Source organism: Apteryx mantelli, chromosome 6, assembly GCF_036417845.1.
Source record: "Apteryx mantelli isolate bAptMan1 chromosome 6, bAptMan1.hap1, whole genome shotgun sequence".
Classification (NCBI taxonomy): domain Eukaryota; kingdom Metazoa; phylum Chordata; class Aves; order Apterygiformes; family Apterygidae; genus Apteryx; species Apteryx mantelli.
This window is the reverse complement of record NC_089983.1, coordinates 19,273,126-19,291,756: the sequence shown is the minus strand read 5'-3', so window position 1 is coordinate 19,291,756 and position 18,631 is coordinate 19,273,126. Positions and strand designations below refer to the sequence as shown.

General features: G+C 39.0%; 1 protein-coding gene across 1 annotated transcript in view; it reads right to left on the bottom strand.

The window, feature by feature from the left end:
* Nucleotides 1-14,496, bottom strand: part of HIBCH (3-hydroxyisobutyryl-CoA hydrolase) — a 47,253-nt gene extending 32,757 nt beyond the window's left edge. Inside the window, exons 1-6 of the mRNA XM_067298946.1 lie at nt 14,423-14,496; nt 13,242-13,284; nt 12,369-12,509; nt 10,854-10,938; nt 9,848-9,928; nt 7,880-7,932 (exon numbers count right to left, since the gene is read on the bottom strand). Coding sequence (XP_067155047.1) covers nt 7,880-7,932; nt 9,848-9,928; nt 10,854-10,938; nt 12,369-12,509; nt 13,242-13,284; nt 14,423-14,454 — 435 coding nt within the window. The 5' untranslated portion in view covers nt 14,455-14,496. The remainder of the gene's footprint in view (nt 1-7,879; nt 7,933-9,847; nt 9,929-10,853; nt 10,939-12,368; nt 12,510-13,241; nt 13,285-14,422) is intronic.
* Between the last annotated feature and the right edge of the window lie 4,135 nt (nt 14,497-18,631).

Sequence of the window (18,631 nt, the reverse complement as noted above, 5' to 3'; positions counted from 1 at the left end):
CAGCATAATTTGTTCTCACAAGCGAACTAAAGAAACAGAGCCTAGATGGTATCACTAAGAAATGGAGGGCACAATCACCTGAAAATGTATTAAAAGAAGAGTTACCAGCAGTTCACTATCAAACTAAAAGAGCACCTCAGTTGAGGTCACACAGAAACCAATCATTAATACACTTTTATTTGAGATTTTCATTAGCTACTTGGATGATGAAATGATAAGGATTTATGTAATTTCCAGATTACATTTTTGGAAGGCAAACACTTTGAAGGGCAAGATCAGAACTCAAAACCGTCTCACTTTGGAGAAACAGTGCAAAAAGAAATAGAAACTAATGAAATGAAAAGAACTACACATTAAGAAAACAAAATCAAACACAGAGATTACAAGTATGTTTTCAATGGAACAAATGCCTAGAGATTTTCAGGAGTTAGAGCAACCATGAATTTAATAAAATTTAATCATGCGATGCTGCTGCAAAAAGAGCTACTTAAGATATTGTGATACAGCAGACTCTCTACCAACAGGCCCAAAAGGACTAAAATGCACCCACTCAGCCTAGATTCTCTACATCTGGGAAGCCTCATCAGCCTGGTGTGGTGCAGCTATAAAAGGCAACACCAGCCAAAGTGATTGTCAGGGTTTCTGGAGAAATTGGGTGTTATTTTCTTTAGGTGGTCCCTGTTAAAAAGGGTTGCTCAGCATGACTGACTCTTTGACATACGAGTTCTGTTCCAGGAAGAAGGACTGAGAACTGGTAAAAGGTAAGGGATGAAATGTACTGTGATAAAAATTTACATTATGTAAGGAGAAAGAGGCAAAAGTAGTAGGTTTAAGACCAACCAGAAGAGGTGGCTTCACAGCAGTTGATACTTTGGGAGGCTGCTGTTTGCATGAGCTAGTTGTGACAGAATATTGTCTGTAATGTATGGGTGGGGAGGATAATCATTCTGCTCTGCTTGGTGCTGATGAGGCCCCAGCTGAAAAATTATCTGGTCTCTGGTAATGAACTGGAAAGCACATAAACTGGAAAGAGTCCAGAAGATTACAAGAAGGCCAAGAAACTTAAATGTAACCTATGGTAAAGGCTGAATAACTACCCTTGTCCCTGTTAAAAAGAGATGGCTAGGAGAAAGAAATGAAAGTATCTTGAAATACTCTTACTATGCTGTGATTAAGACAGGAATATATTGATTACACATACTAAAGACTTAGATTAGCCATTAGGGAATTTTAACTTGTAAGAATAATTAAGCACTGGAGCAGGACACTTGGAAACACTGGAATTCCTGATGTGGGAGAGTTCTGAGAACTGATTAGGTGAAACTCTGCTGAGGATCATTTAGCTATAACTAATTCTACTTCAAAGGTAGAAGAATAATCTAGAGGTTCCTTTCAGCTCTATGCTTCTGTATAGTCTACAGCTTAACAGACTTGACTGTTTACCCAAGTGACTGGAACAGACTCAAATAGTAATTTAAACAATTCTACTCTAATAGTCGCCTTAGGGTTGCTCTATATAAGTAACTTAAATTTAGACTCCCAGTTTAAGTAAAAGCTTTTCTCTAAGCAACCATACTGCTAAGTGTGTCAAGTTTAAATGCCTAAAACTAATAAAAAGCTATTGATGAACCCAAAGACCCAGTTAACCGGTTGTCTTCTGAAATTCAGTTAAGTATCCCTCAGGTGATTGTCTACTGAGGAGAGAATAAAGCAGTCAGCACTGCATACTGCTATCGCTCTCACAAACCGGACCCTAAAAACTTGGGGGCAGGGGAGGGAATAAGGTTAGGAGAACATTATCTTTTTAAATTATGAGTTACATGCAAGTCGCAACTTCCTATTACTTTTTCTAAACATGAAGATTAGATGATAAGATTCTCAGAGTAATGCTAAGAACAGGTCTGTACAAAGGATTTAAGAGAGCTGGCAACTGTACCAAACTCCATTTCTATACTGAAAATGTAACACATTCACAGTATTAAGTTTAAATCTACTTGCCCTGCAGGAAGATATTTTCTCATCCTAAAACTCAAAGTATTAATAGTTAAAGTAAGAAGTGTAACATAACTACTCTCATAAATCAGTAACTTGCTAACAGAAACTTAGTAATTGTTATACTGTGTAACAGGTCAGACTAAGGGTTTAAATCCTGTATCTAGCTTTCCAAAGACAAGAATACCTAATTTTGTAGAACAGCCTTTACTCACCAATATAACTATTTCAGGGCCTGTTTTGGCCTAATTAATAATTACACACATGCATTCAATAATACTAAGCAATTGGCCTGATAAACAGCAGCAAATAGGCTTTCACAAAGCACATAATTCAACTGTGAAGCTGAGATTGCCACAGTTGCTCTCTGGAGACCAAACCTACTTAATGTCAAAAAAGACTAAATAAATACAAAGATAAACAAGACTGCTGGTGGCTATTTAACACTAGGATTCTGAAAAACTGCTAGCTCAGGAAGCTTCTAAACGGTGCGTGCTCTAGAAGAGCATAGTGAGGAAGAGAGTGCTTTGCATGTGCCTTGTCAGATTCCTCCCTAAGCACGTTAATGGCCTTTGGCTCCTGAACATGACAAACTTCTGATATGACAGTATGCCAGTAAAGTTTAAGTATGCTTTATATAAAGTTAGCCCAGTGAGCTCTAAAGATGAAGAATTCTTTTAATACAAATGACTACTAAACAGATACAACTAAGTCACTTCCATACAGACAAAACAATGCTGAGATTGCATAATCAAACTGAAATGCCTCAATAAAGGGACCAATTCCCCCAGAGATCATAAAACTAATCCCTGTAGGTTATGGGTTAGCAACATTTTCAGTAAACTAATGAAAAGTAGATGAGGTTTTTTGTCCTGTTAATATCTCCCAGCAAGCAATAGCCAAATCTTGTACTGACACTAACAGTTTTCAAACAGCATATGTATCACGCTAAGCTGTTATCAGAACATTCATTCTAGGCTGCACTAAAATAGCTGCATGCTTTTACTTAACATTTTAAATGTGCAGATAGCTGTATTAGTCTCTCTTTTCTCAGAAATGCTGGACCATACCCAACTTGGGAATACCAATACCAGTGCAACATGAAATCTTACTTCATTAATCAAGCATCAAGTACTTAGCAAAAGCATTTACCAAAAGTGTATATGTTACTTAAAGCGGTCTTTTACGCTTAAGCCATCACCAGTTTGAAAATATCATCAAATACTTCTACCATCACAATTACCTCTTACTCAACTTTCTTAGCTGAAAACTAAGCATTTGCTTTCAAATATTCCCCTTGAACTCTAAGCCCAGTCATCTGAAAGCCACCATTCAAATCTCACTTTATTTGGCTTGGCTTTCAACATGTAAGATACAAGCAAAAGTTAAAAGTGTACTTGTAGCTGTAATTTCTGTTGTACCATAGCTCATAAGGTAGACAGCTAATCCACTCAGAGGTTAAAAATAATTTTTTTGACCTTTCCAAGGGTCAGTCTGCTAGATAAAGTATCCAACACAGTAATTCATTTTGTGCCAAAACCCTAAATATTTAAAAACATGGATTTAGACTGACCTTATAAAGCAACACTTCAATTGCAAATAACTGGGGAAAAGATTAAGTTGAAACTTCCAAGAATCAAGAAGCACAAGTTCAGTTTGTACCTACTTTACAGATAATAAAACTGTATGTTTAAATACACTGCATTTCTTGTCTACTAGTTGGATATTTCATTTTCAAGGAAATAAAATAGCTATGGACAGCAGTCAACTGAAATAATCTGAAAACTGTTTTTCAGTAACATGATGGTATATGCCCAGTGTGTATCCTTTAAAACAGGTATTTTTAACTTATTCCACTGTTCTTTAATGGCATGCCATCATCCCTGCTTCATCAGACATTCCTGTTGTTTGAACCTATTGCCATGAAGCTGAATAAATGAAAAAAGATGGGCGGGGGGATTCACATTTACCTAGTTCATCAAAAATTGAAGATCTATAGGAACAGCAGCTGTGGAAAACAAGCTCCACAACCCCATCTATTGGCTAATTAAGTTCTCAAGAAAGCCATCTACCAACCTCTAGGCAATAATGCTGAAACAAAACTAGTTCATTTTTTGGATAAAATTCCAAGTTTTATCATCAAAAACCTAAGACGCTTGTGCACTGGTAGCAATGTTTACTACCTAAATGTATAACTGAGTTTCTAATGCACTATTTGACTTTTAACTGATTTCAAATTAGAACAACAGTACACTCCATATGCAGAGTGCTGTAAAGGAGTACCTCAATTTTTAAGCTGTGTTCAGGCTTCCTCATTTTGATACTTCAAACACCACAGAAACAGACCTGCTTCTATTTTTATTCACAGATAAATGGTCTAAAGCAAAAAGCAAAATTGCAGCATGTAATAGGTGGCCCCTGATCTTTAAGCCCAAGCTTAAAATACTTCTAAAGCTAAGGATTTTTGTACCAAAAGGAGGGGTGGGAAGTCTTTCATTGTGGTTCATAAGTGACAAATGCTTGTGGCTCCTATTCACTTCTAGGGACTAAGATAGTGAGATCTTGACATATGAAATAGATGAAAAATGATCCAATTGTAGGTCCCTAGCATCTCAAAGACTGATCTAAAAGAAAGCATCTAATTATATTGTGAATAGAATGACTCCTGCATATGAATGCAGTTCTAGTGAATAATTACAATGGCATAGAGTATATACACACAGCAAGCAGAACAAAATAACAGTATGACCATGGCAAGTTCAAGGTCTATTTTGGTGGGTTTCAGTCTATAAAATCTCACTGCAGTGAACCTATTTGTACCACAGTAGGTGGTACAAACAAAAGGGTAGGGAAAGAGAGGGAAGAATAACTTTGGGAGCTAACCCACTTTCTCATCTTACTCACTGGATCATCCTCTGGTCCAATCAAAGGAATCAAACTAATCTTACAAACAGGGGAAGAGGAGATTGAAAGGAAAAGGGTAGAAGACAGGTCAAAACTAACACAAATCACATGCACAAAAAATAATCAGCATTGAAAAATACTGCTGTTGCCCTCAATAGTTAAACCATCAGTATATGCTTCCATGTATTGCAAATGAAAAAATGTATATTGATTGAAAACATGCACTCTTGTAGGAGGGACATCATTTCAGAGTAAACTGTAGCTGTAACAAGTCCAAATTAAAGAGCAATCAAGAAAATCTATTAAAAAAAATTAAGTGGTCTGCAACTCAAGACTTAGCTGCTGCTTCCCCTAAATTAAATTACATACTTGCTCAGTCAAAATCTACTCCCCTCCCTGAAATGAGGATAACTGCCACTAGTAACATCAAACTGAGGATAAGCAAGTAGGTTGTCATTCAAACCCTAATTGCCACTAAAATCTGCAAAGGATTCAGTGAAATGCACATGTTTTTAGGTATCTTATGCTTCACACTAAATGCTGTCTCTTAAAAGCTTCATGTTCCCTTTAAAAGAAAGGGAACTAACAATCTTAGCAATCCTGATCATTTGACTCCACTATGCTCTTTTTTAATCAAAAAAAAAAATGTCCTTTCAAAGGACGAACTTCTATTCCTGCTAAGGCTACAATCATAATGCACAATCTATAGAGCCTTTAAAAATGCATCAGCTTTCGGGTAGTTTTGCTCTTTCATAGCAACTAATGCCATTATTCAAAACTCCATGCAATAAATGGACTCCCTATCTCTTATCCACAAATTTCCAGGACTTGTATCTTTGATAAAAGTCTTTTCCGCAAAAAGAACTGTAAGGCTAGTCCCCTTTGTGCAAGAAACAAGTAATTTGTGTATACTGGATTGGAGTGGAGGGGAAAAGGCTGTCTAGCTGAGATCTTTGAGGCTTGGTAGGGGAGAAGCAAAGGGGAAGAGAGCTGTTGCCTAGTGTTTTGATCACAAGCTGAAAAGCTTATAGCCAAAATAGACAAAACAATATGCAAGGAAAGATGGAAAGGGAACAGTCAGGACAAGTGAAGGACCATGTAGTGTTCCACTTCTTTCATCTTGTCTTTGACGAACTTAATGTGAATAGACTATGTGCTCATATTGTACTGACATGAAAGACAACAATAGCCTCAGCCTGGGGCCTTGATGGCACCACAAGGATTTAAGTGCAACACAAAAGAAACAAAACCCTGCCTATCAGACCCAGCCAAAGAGTGAGCAACACAGAAGTCTGAATACAGCATGCTTTCTCTCCAAATGACAGCATTTAATGACTGCTAAAGCATAGAGGCTTTGGAGCCATATGCTTGTTGCATTTTTTTTCTTTTCAGAAAGCACAAGGCAAGAAAAAGCAAAATACTTCTCTAAACATACTGTTATAGACTGTTGCACTGAAATAGAAAATACTGGTATTAGGCAGGAGGAAAGCACTTTTTATAAAGCTTTAGAGGTCTTGCATGCCCATGTCTCTACTTGTGCTAAACTTTGCCTAATGCAAACACTTGACAGTATTATCCCTTAAAAAATTAAGAAGGAATGGGGTAGAACAGAAGCCAGGGTGTAGAAAAGGGGTTTAAAAAAAAAAAAAAAATTGAAGAGTAGCTCTCAGGAGAGGTGGTATCTTGGAGATGACTCATCTGATCAACTAGCCTGACCTCATCTCTCCCAGCAGGATACCATACATCTCTAATCACCAGGTTCTAGAGCAGAAGGTCCTCTAAATTTCTGATTATCTGCATAACATCTTAACATCTATGTCATGTTTCAAATGTCCTAGCTAAGAGGTAAGAAATTCATTCTCATATATTCAGGCTGTGTAAGTCTGGCAATAAATACCATCAACTTCATATCATAAGCAGATATGTTCAAACTAAAGACAAATCTTAAAAGCTCCACTGACTGAACAAGCTGACAGCACAAGCCTTTAAGCAGCTTTCCACCATAACTATTGATGTTCTGTATTACATAGTTCCTTTAAATCTTTGCTTTCAGTGGTGAAAGGAGAGTACCTGTTTAAGAGCAGTTTTGAAGCAGTCCTAATTAGCAGTGCAGGAATACTCGTGATCACCCATAAAGCTCAATGACAATATGGCATGCAAACAGACTTCACTGTCAAACTCATTGCTCAGAATAACTCAAAATGATTGTATCATATATGATTCCCTGCTATGACATAAACATATCCAACAGATGTCAAACTGAAGAGAACAAACATGTCAGTATGAAGAAAAGCATGGTACTGCCATCTAACTACCTACTCATGGTATTTAGATCCAATTGCTAAAACAACAATTACCAGTGAGCAATGTAATGGAGTTTTCTTTAGTCTTATCTTTAGAAATAAATTGTGGCCTGGGGCAGGGAGGGGAAGGATTTTCTTACTTGTGTTCTAGGAATACTGTAGAGGTGAGACAGTAGATGCATTTCTAGATCATTTGATAGAAAAACATAGAACTCGTGTTTTGAACGTTTAATCAAGATTGAACTTCTGTCAAACTACAGCTTAGAATGAGACTTTTCCATTTTCAGACTCCCCCTTAATTGTACTATTATAGTTCTATTTCTTTATACACTTTGAGTGCAAAATTATTGTCAGCTCTTTATCATCTACAAGCTGACGCTTAAGTCTTAAAAACTCTCCGAATGGTGTTTGCTAAAGTGACAGGATCCTGCTGTTTTTCTCCAGACTGCTTCCTCTGAGGATCTGGCAGTAGTTGTGCTAGCTATCAAAGAACAGCAGAAGCAGTAAAAGAGCAGCAATCTACTCTAACAAGCTACATAGAGAAAGTTCAGGTTAAGATGTTTGTTATTGAATTAGAATGTCTGAAATACCATGTGTGCACTTCATTCAACTGGAATACAGAATAATATATTACTTTAAGACAAACGATATCAGACATCACACCAGGGTACTTTACTTACCCCTCCCATTGTAATGCCATCAATAAGTGCCACATATGGCTTCTTGCAAGTGCCTAGAAGAAATGCAAACAATTGCACATTTTTGAAAAGAGTGGACTGTGACTAACTGTATATATGGCACACTTCCCCAGGTCTTATTTCAACAGAACAACTTCTATGAAAGAAACAGGAAAATGAAGAGGAAAATAAAATATCAACCTATCAAGAAGGTACTTCAAGTAATTCCTAACCAATGGAAAGAAAGATTAGTTACTGACTTACTGCATTCCTAGAGCATCTTAAGCAAACATTAAACTGTCAAATGGCAGGGTGTTTGCTATGTGAGTACCTGACAACCCAGCCACATCTTGCTATTATAAATAACTTTGTAGTATGTCAGACACAACAGTTTCCCTTTCCCCCTATCTCACAGCCTGGATTAACAGCACAGAGTGTGTTAACCAGCACTCCAGTACTTTAGTACAAAACCAGATTCATTAGCAGGTTTCAGCCAAAATGTGACCATGAACTACTGCAATGTGAACATGTTCTGTCTTGCCACCTCTGTTACACTTCACAGGGCTGAGAGAGGGACAGGGCAGACAGGTAGAGATGGTAATATCTTAAAGTACTAGTTATATCTGTCAACTTTAGCTCTTGGAGCTTTTAGGAGGTATGAAACTGGAGACCTGATGCTTTCAATTACTGTTCAAGGAAAGATTCAGAAGTTTACCCTGAATGAAACCACTGCCTCTTATTCAGTATTTTCAAGTCAGACTTCAATTCCAAACAAATTGCTGATACTGGTATCTGCTGTAATAATGTTGTTAGGATTTCTACAGCAACTATAGAACCTTGCTTAAAAAAATAAACTATTTTAAAACACAGTTAAATCCTTCATGCTGACTAAATTAGTAGTTAGAAAACAGAAGCATTGCACTTTTTAACTTTACTCTCCTACATGAACATATGAACTAGTGCACGGGCTCTGGATGCTAGTCTTTGTACCAAATTTCCACAGAGGCATGCCTTTCCAATAGTAAATGCAGTGCAAGCAGCTCCTCTGTAAATTTAAAGTTGTAAAATACAAAATATAAATTAATCTTTTTCACAAAAATCTTAATCCTAAATGAATACAAGCATATCAAATTTTTCTGGAACTTATGCCTTGTAATTAATTATATGCATTAGAAATGTTAAATACCCTAATCACTTCGAAAGCTTTTAAGGCACGTACCCTTGTAATGTTTGCCACGCTAATACTAAGTTTTTTCAAGTACATGAAAACTTAAAGTATTTTCATTGCTGAAGGCAAGAAAGGTACATAACAAACATGCTAAAACTGTGAACTCTGCCAAACCAAGGAAACATAACTTTTCAGAAATTGCTCTTATTCTATGCTCTTCTCACAATTTCTGGGTTGTTATGCAACATCTTCACCTCTTCTCCTATAGTGACTAATACTAGATACTTCAGGTGAATGCCTAAAACCTGAACTGTATTCAGTGTTCTGAGAAGTGTCTTCTGACCAAAATATTCAACTCTTGACTTTCACCCTAAAGAATAATAATTTATATCCTTTTCCCCAGCTTTAACATAATTTGGTCTTCTGCTATCTGACTGAATATTACTGCCTTCTGCATGCATTTATTTTTATCTCATGTCTTGAAGTGGATCAACAATACTTAGGGCATAACAGTATTGGCTGTATCTAAGATTTACTTCACCCATAACTGAAATGCAACTACCAAGAATCCTGGGATGGGAGGAGGTAGCTATCATAATATGTTAAACACAAGAAACAAATACTGCATGCAAGGTACAAAAATGAGATATGTTACATTCCTAATATTGAACTTGGTCAAAAAAATTACTACTTCTATTTCATTATTTCAATCTTTTATAGATTAGCGAAGAGAGAAAGTGAATTCACGCTGAAAGTCACTATTATGAAAAACATACTGCTTTAGAATTTGTTATTAAACATACCAATGGCATTGTTCAGGCGATATTCTTCTCTGAAGAAATCTTGTGCCAGTCTATCTCCAACTTTTCCTGCATCTGTGATGGCTAAGAGAAATTAAAATGCTAAAGATAACCATAAGCTTAACAGGGGGAAAAAAAAAAAGTATGAAAATCAGTATCGCATGATAACAATTTTTTTCCCTACTGCAGTCAAACACTAACTTAATCCTATTGTATTTTATGTGAGCAAACAGCTTTATCAAACACGACAGCAAAGTTCCAAATTCGAGTCACTTTCATCATGTTGGAGACTTTGTCATATACTTATTTCTTGTGAAGGTGCAGTTCATTTTCTACTCTCATGGACCCCTTCCCACTGGCTGGTAGTCTTGGTTAAAACAGTCTCTATCAAGATCTGGAATAGCTATTTACAAATGATTATACTGAAGACTTTGAATACTAAAAATGAGAAGCCAGAAAGAGCAGGATGTAATTTAACAATAACCTGGGCTACTTGTTTGCCTAGGATTTAAAACTGCTCGCTTTCCAAGTTTGGAGATTTACTACAGTTCATAGCTACGGAATAATCATGAATACATGGATCACTGTGGTCAGCTCTGTATCTAAACAGCTCAGAGTTAAACAACAGATAAAATTATTCAATAGTACTAGAGCTGCCTATTGGGACCCTTCAAATTTCATGCAAAGAAGCTGTCAGTAACGAAAATCTGGGAAGGTAAGGTGGAGGCAAGAATCTGCTCTTCCCTGGGATGGCTGGTTCCCATTACCCAGCTATTCATAAACAAATCAATTTTTGCTCTTTTATACAACATTCTACCTGCTGTCTCATGACAAGTAACTTGTATATAATCTGCACATCAAGGTGTCATAAGAAGTCAGTGTAACTAATATTTTACTATTGTGCAGCAAGCCCCATTCACCTGAGTCACGCTAAATAAAGGAAATCAATCAATACTAAATAGATAACTGGGAAAGCTATGTCAAATACTTAAATAATTACAGTCCTTACCTCTGATGTCACCCCCAGCACAAAAAGCTTTTCCTCCCGTTCCCTTTATAATTATTAGAAAAGTTTCAGGATCTTGCTCCCAAGTCTAAAAAGAAGTAAAACATTTCCACATAAGACTAAAGTCTGTGCAACAAATTCTTTCTCCATATACTGCCTATAATTCTTCTTTCACCTCTTCAAAAAAGCAAATCGCACCATACTTAAACTTCAGTTACAAACAAACTAGTCTGAGATGCATGTGTTTGGGAATTTCTGACTGACACCCTGACTTCATCGCTCCTATTCAACCTTGACATCAGGGATCAGCAGAGCTGCCTTGTGTTTCAGAAGAATGCCTATATGGTGCTCCCAGTCCCTGATGAAAGGTAGCTCCCTTTAAAACAGGGCCCTATAACGTCCATGGGAGCTCAATGCTGGGGCAGAAAGCTGGGAATATGGAAAATCTATTAACTATGTTTCAGGCCAGATGATGAAAGCTGTGTGAATCTAAGATGCAAGGCAGGAAAAACAGCATTCAAGTAATTGATAGATTTTGTCAAAGTGACTAGAATCAGTGCCTGCAGATGTTTTTGCCAGGTAGAAAGGCTAGATTTTTTTCTGAACTAAATATACTGATACAAGACTTCAGCAGTGATGCAACAGTATCAAGAAAAAAAAAAAGATGCCTTATATAGGAGTTTTTTCCCTTAAACTATACTTATATTTCTGTCACTTAATCAAGTAAGTGCATCCAGATAAAGAAGAGATAAGATATTTCTATGTACCAGAAACTATACCTACAAGTTTTTATGGCTTTATGGCTTTTTTCAAATAAAGCCCAGTACTGCTAATTAAGTATTTATTTCTTTAAATATTCTTCAAAGATTGCATAATCTTGCAACCAAAATACCAAAAGGCAGGCAACTATCCAACAAATACTGATATTTAATAAGTTTGAATGTATGCATATGATAATAACATTAAATTAAAAAGGACTGTTTGCACACTTAAAATTTCACATACTTTAGTACCCTGTAGAAACAAGGCCTGTGACTCCATAAAGTTGTTCTTTAAGGAATGAAACTAACAGCATCTTGTACTCTAATGATTTATATCCTTTGCCTCAGGCACCCAACCTCCCCATGAAACATGCATCCAACCAAGTGGTCACACTGCTGTAGAGCTCAGAATACGTGCATGCTAACTGACCAGATGGATGCTGTCAAAAGGAATGTAAAAATGGTGAGTGCTGCTTGCCTTTAGTTCAGTTGTGGTGTTAATGTGGGTCTCTTATCTACCCAGAGGATAAATGTCACTTTTTGTGAGACAGCTTATTTCCTGGACATATGTTCTCCTCCTTTAAATTTGCTTGAAACTGTCTATTCCTTTCTATCCTATAAATCTGAACTCATTGACCAATGTGCTCACGCAGACTTAATTCCTTAAATCAGCAGACTAAAAAAATGTCAGACTGAATTTTAATATTACTTGTAGATAATGTATGTGTGTTGGCTGGGTAAGAGAAGACCTACTAACCTTTATTTGTGGATAAATCTGTCGGATCATAGAAAGATTTAGTGCATTGAGAGCCTTGGGTCTATTCAAAGTTATTATTCCTGCACCTCCTCTCCTTTCCAACAGTACTTCAGCTGTAGAATCTGTATGCTTAGACATTTTCTGTATATGCAGAAATTAACAAATAAATAAAGCAAATGATGTTAGTTAGATATCTTAAGTAAAATGCTTACAAGAGTGTTTATACATTCCCAAAACCATTTAACTTTATAAAATGTGTGTTTTGGACTTTTACACTAAGGCTTTCCCACTCCACTTCAAGATGTATTTGTATTTCTCAAATGGTTCTTTTGAAACCACATTACATTAGTCCTTCAAAGTAATAAACATCAGACAAGCTTTTGAGGCATATGTTCTTAGATGATATTTGAGATCATAAAAAAAAAAAAAACCATGGTCTCTTAAGACTGACATTCCGAAGGTACCCACAACGTTTATAACAGATAGTTCTGTATATCCCTACTTGCAGTTTGATGCTGCAAACCCAAACATACAAACAGCTTTGTCTATAAGTAACTTCTCACAGTAGAGAACAAATCACTAAACTATTTCCATAATTAATTTCAAACTCAAAGTTGAATGATATTTAAGGAATATAAGGAAGATAACATAAAACTAACTGCAAAAGTAGGTTATAATTCAGCATTAATTTATAGTATAAGAAAAACTTATAGCAAAGTGCTCAAAGGCATGGGCAACACTATGCCCGAGCAATAAATGATAGAATTCAGACTCGTTATGAATAGACACATTGGAGGTTTTATGTGTTCTCCATCTCAGGGGAGCTGGAGTCCCAACAGCTTCTGACTCGGTCAAACAAGATGCTGTTCTTACCAAATGTTGCAATATTACTTGCAATCTGTTGAGTGGCTTCAGTCTGAAAAAGAAACACTATGTTTAAAGACAGTTAAAGGCATAAAACAGCTATCCATTACCACAACACACAAAATACAAAAAAACCCACTGAATTAAGCAAAGCTTTGTCAGAAAGTTTTAAACACAATTGTTTTACATTCTACACTTTTTTTAAAAATAAACTACAATTACAGTTCTATTTTGGTATCAAAACAGTCAGAAACTTCTTTGCATACAAGTAGTAAATAGATGGCAGGTACCAATGCCAAATGTATTTAAATAATTTCAAGTTAGAAGGAGGTCCCGGCTCTAGTATGCCAAAGTAAGAGTCTGGGGGATATGTACAACACTAGCAGTGTATGTCTTTTAAAGACTTACAGTCACTTTTTGGACCTTGAAATGCTAATATTTTAAAAAATGGTTTCTATCAAAAATTTACGATGTTCTAAAACTCCCAAACCTGCTCTCACCTCCAGGCATACATGTAAATTTCAGGAGGTTCATCTAACAGCTTGAATACAGCCTATACCTGTGTAGCTGAAAGGAGGATTTCATACCTAGTCATGCTGCACTGTCTGTAAAAACAGTATTGTGAACATGTTAATTTAAATAATAGATAGCTATTTCTGTCATGATACTCTACTTATTGAGGAAGACAAAAAAATGGCATTTGTTGGACCTTAGACCTCAGATGGCAGGGTTATGTCAATGTTAACATGCAACTTTATCCTTCAGCTACTTGAGTGTGTAGGGTGGGTTTTGCTGTTGTTGCTGTACGGTTAATTGACATACTGCAGTTGTAGCTCATGCTAATGCCCTGGTGTCCTATGCACGCCAATCTTTAAATATAGGCCTTGTCTTAGAACGGGGTCCAGGTGCAGAAATCTAGGCCCAAGCTGTATTTTGTAACAACTTATGGGTTAGTTTCTAGCACCCGAGCCTTGGTTAGACTACTGCGAACAAGCCGCTCCTATCTCGATGTCCGGGCACAGCACCGCGAATGCTCTCTGCAGGCAGCGCGCGTGTGCTCAGCCCAAGCTGGCAACGCGAGCGTGGCCTCCCGGGGCGCCGCGGAAGGTGGTCCCGCACCGGGAAGGGCCCGAGGACGCTGCTCGGGGCGAGGGCAGGGCGCCGGCGCCGGCGCTGCCGCTCCGCGTTACCTGGGGAGCCGCCGCAGCACCCGCGCCGCCATGGCGGCCACCGGCCCCCTCCAACGACGTCACCGCCGTGCGGCCCGGCACCGGAAGCGGCGGGGCGGAAGCCGCGGAGAGCGGCACCGACGCCAGAGCGTCGCCTCTTCCCCTCCCCCCCTCCCAACGGTCGCTACAGCGGCGAGCGCCGCCCGCCGGCTCGGCGGGGGACTGCGCTGGGGGCGGGGCGGGATCGGCCCCTCCCCCCCCGCCCCAACGGCCGCTGCGGGCGCGAGGTCGTTCCTCTGCCTGCAGCCGGGCAGGGACGTTACTAACTAACCGGTTTCAAAAGTTTTACCGTATCAACAGTCAGCTATAATTCCGTTTTCAGTCAAGTGTAGGGCTGTAGTCATGACGCAGGTTGGATGTTTTCTTCTGTCCCGCTGTTAACGTGAAGTTCTCAGCAGCCCTGTATACGAGACGTTTGAGAAATGCACGGACACCGTCCTGATAGCCCAGAATAATAAGTTCACTTATATTTTAGTAACTACAGCAGACTGTTCTTTGGCAGATTTTTAGGCTGATACATACCAGCATGAGGTTGATAGTGGGAAGTGTGATGAACCATGGAGTAAAGGAAAATGCAGTGCATTAAGTAGAAATGTAACTTTGACATCTTTTGATGTAGCAAGTTCAACGCTGGCTGTTCTTGATTCACATTCATATTAAAAAAATAAATAGAACCTTACAGCAAAATTATATCACTGAGACAAAAAATCCCAGCTCTCAAACGCTGCTAGAGAAGTCCCCAGAGGGCGACCTTGCTCTTCATTTTGAGAAATGGTTTGGGCCCCTGCTCACAACAGTGTCCTCTCTACTGGCATTTCCGTTGCAATAACTTTCAGGGTAAACATCTTAATCAAACCAAATGGACACAAAAAAAGACATGGAGCATTTCTGCATTATGCAGTCGAGGTTTTCAGTCTTGTGCCTGGTGAACAAAAATGATGGAGAGCACTGACCTGAAGTGCTTTTGCAGGCATTGGGAGACTGCCTACTGAAAGCTAATTAATTGCAGAATTCATTAGGCCATTCAGACTAATCTAACTTTTTGTCATGGATTACACGATCGTCAAAGATGCAGCCTGTTAATGTCACCTTGAGCATATGCAACTGCATATGCTGTTTTACAGAAAATACCATACAGTTAAATCTAAATCAGCCTAAATGACACCAAATTACCATGGTGGACAAAATCTGAACCCTTATTTAGATTCATATTTTAAAAATTATAGTTTTCGATGATGAGATGGCTCTGCGTCTCTCATTCAGGCATAACCAGGTTATGGGGAGTTTGATACGCAGATAACATTTTTGTACTTTATGCCTTATATCTGAAAGTCTCTGTACAATTCACAGACAAATAGGAACAGTACCTTTGCATAGGTGAAATTTTTTGCTAGTGTCATTGTAGAAATTAAGTCGTTGGTGCTTGGAGACTAGCCTCTGGTAAGAGCAGGAGGAGGCTCCTTGGAAATCCTGAAAACCCTTTCGGGGCTCCCTCCTGCACACCAAGGGCATGGCTGTGACCGGGACATGATTGCACTGGATGTTTGAGTCTGGAGTCCGGAACAGAAGTCAGTGCTCTGATTCACCTTTTACTTATCCTGATTTTTGTTGAATTTTCCCCCACTGCCTTCAGCGTAAATAATGATGTAGAGCCTTTCTTTCTCATCTCCCAGCTGTGTCTGATCTGGAGCCTGCTCACTTGCAAACAATGCTGTAACACAAAGCATTCTCTTGAAACAGCTACTGATTTCTTTCCAAGGTGCTGGCACTGAATGCACACATAATGTTTTCTTTATTTTCTTTCTTTCCCTTTCTTTTTCCACTGGATTCAGGAAGAAGGGATCGTGACAGAAGAACCATCTTTCTTAGGCCTAGTGTTCTACTTTATTTTCAAACATGACAGTGATGGTTTGCACTTACCTGTGAATAGACTTTTTTTTTTTTTTATAGGTGGTAGAAAACTACAATTTCCTCACAGACCTCCCATTTAGTGAGTGCAAGCCAGTCCAAAGCCAGGTCCAAACAGTAACTCAGCTAACATCTTTGTTTTTAATAGTCCTTCTGCAAAACTCCTTTTCTGCAGAGAGAAATATCAAAGTGAAAATGATTTTAGAAAGCAAATAAAAGACTCATACATGTAGAAATAGGAAAAAGAATGAAAATAATCAAGTTACATAAGAATAAACTGAGTGACATGACCTTTAACCTGTGAGTTTATGGATGATATTGCTATAAGCAAAGATGGCTGCAGGAGACTGGATATTTTGGGGTGAGCAGCATCCCTAGTAAACAAGTCAGGAATTCAGGGAATACAACTGCAGCAGCCAGAAGGATAGGCAGGTTGTAATTCCTCCCCCTTGGAGAAATTTCCTGACAGTCTGTTCAGCAGGTTTGTAAAGAGAAAATAAATTGCAGACTGTAGGAGGACTTTAGAGTTGAACAGATGTTTTGGGTTTTGTTTTTGTTTTTTCTTCCAGAAAAAATGTAACTTCAGCATTGGGATGTGGGAGCTCTTGCTCACAAGAGGGATTCCAAGAGCAGCTGCATGCTGTATGCCACCTATTTATGTATGCCCCTAATTAATGATTAATTTGTATCTCTCTCACTTGCCTCTAAAGGCTCCTAGTATAGTTCACCAAGACAAGATAATAACGGTACAAGCAGTTAATGCTGTCCTGTGCTCCTGTGTCTTGGCTTGCTGCAAGTTTAACCTTTTCCTCCACTGGTCTAAGAGCTAGCATCTGATTTCTCCAGGTGTGGATAGTGTGGGTAAGGAAGTGCATCCCTGCAGTGTATGAAGGCAAAGAAAAACAAGTTTGCATGAAGGCCTGAGGAACAGAATGGCAAGACTTTCATTTCATTCCAGATAACTGGTTATTACTGTACTGACAAGAGGCCTTCAAATTGATTTTTTTTTTTTCTTCCCGGGCCAATCCCAATTGACAATACTATAAAACACCTCCACAGATGACACAGGCTCAAATTTGGTTGCTTCAGCATGGACACCAAGTACTAAAGGCTCAGATCTGCAATGGATAATCTTCCATTGGCTTCAGTGACAGTAGGAATAGATTTAAATAAGCAGAAAACTAATCTGTCCTTCCACCCTCTAAAAATAGACCAGCTAGGGAAGGACTGAAACATAAGAGTATGTACAATGTGGAGAAGCAAGTTTTTGCTTTTGTCTGTACTGTGGCTAATCCCATGGGAACAGACTGCATTCCCCAGGGCTTTTAGTCAGATACTTTTTAGATAATGCATCCATATACCATTTGAAGTCAGAGATTTGGGATGGGGGCCATAGCTAATGGTGTTGAGTAGTGAATTTCTCCTATAGCAAGGAGGAGTGTGAGAGAGAAAAAAAAAAAACTTTTTTTTTTTAAACCAATTAATCTGCATCTTATCAGTGGGGAAATAGAAAAGTTTGGAAAAAGATGAAAGCGAAGCCATAATGAAACCATGCGGATGAAGTAGTTTCCATTTTGGTTTGGCCTCAGAGGAAGCAGGAGAAGATGTAGAGGTGGCTGCATGCTGCAGCAGATGCTGCCGGGTGGCTGCCGCTGCTGGAGAGCGGCTCCTCGGCAGGGAGGGTCCTCCACCAGTGCGTTGCTCCCCTCACCATCCCCACTGGCGCACTCGCCCTCCCTGCAGCAGCCCTGCTGGCACCCTGAGGTTAGGCGGTACCCCGGTCAAACTTCCTCCTACGTCTTTTTTCTCCGCTGCCAGAAGCAATCTGTCACTCCTCCCTTCAAACCACTCTCCACCTACGTACCAACGCGTTACTGTAAGGAGCACCCTCTTCCCTCCCTCCTTCACACCCCACATGTCTCTTCTTGTTAGCAGAAGAAAAATGCCATCTTCCTGGAGAGCTGGTCATCCCTGAGCGTGGATTTGAGACTGAAGGCGTTCAGTGCCTTTTGCAATCAGAGCTTTGAAAGCTCTATTTGCAGGTCTATTGTGGTAGTTTTTCATTTGCATGTAATTATACATACGCAGGTGGGAAGGGGCGATTTGCCTCCCACTTGCTCAGCTATGCCTCCCTTCCTGAGAGGGCTGCTGCCTTCCCTTCCCTTCCCCTCCCGCTCGCAGCCTCCCACGCAACCCGGCACTGAGAAATGCTGCAGAAAACTGACCAGCTCCCAACCCGCCCACCTGAGGAGGAGCAGCAGC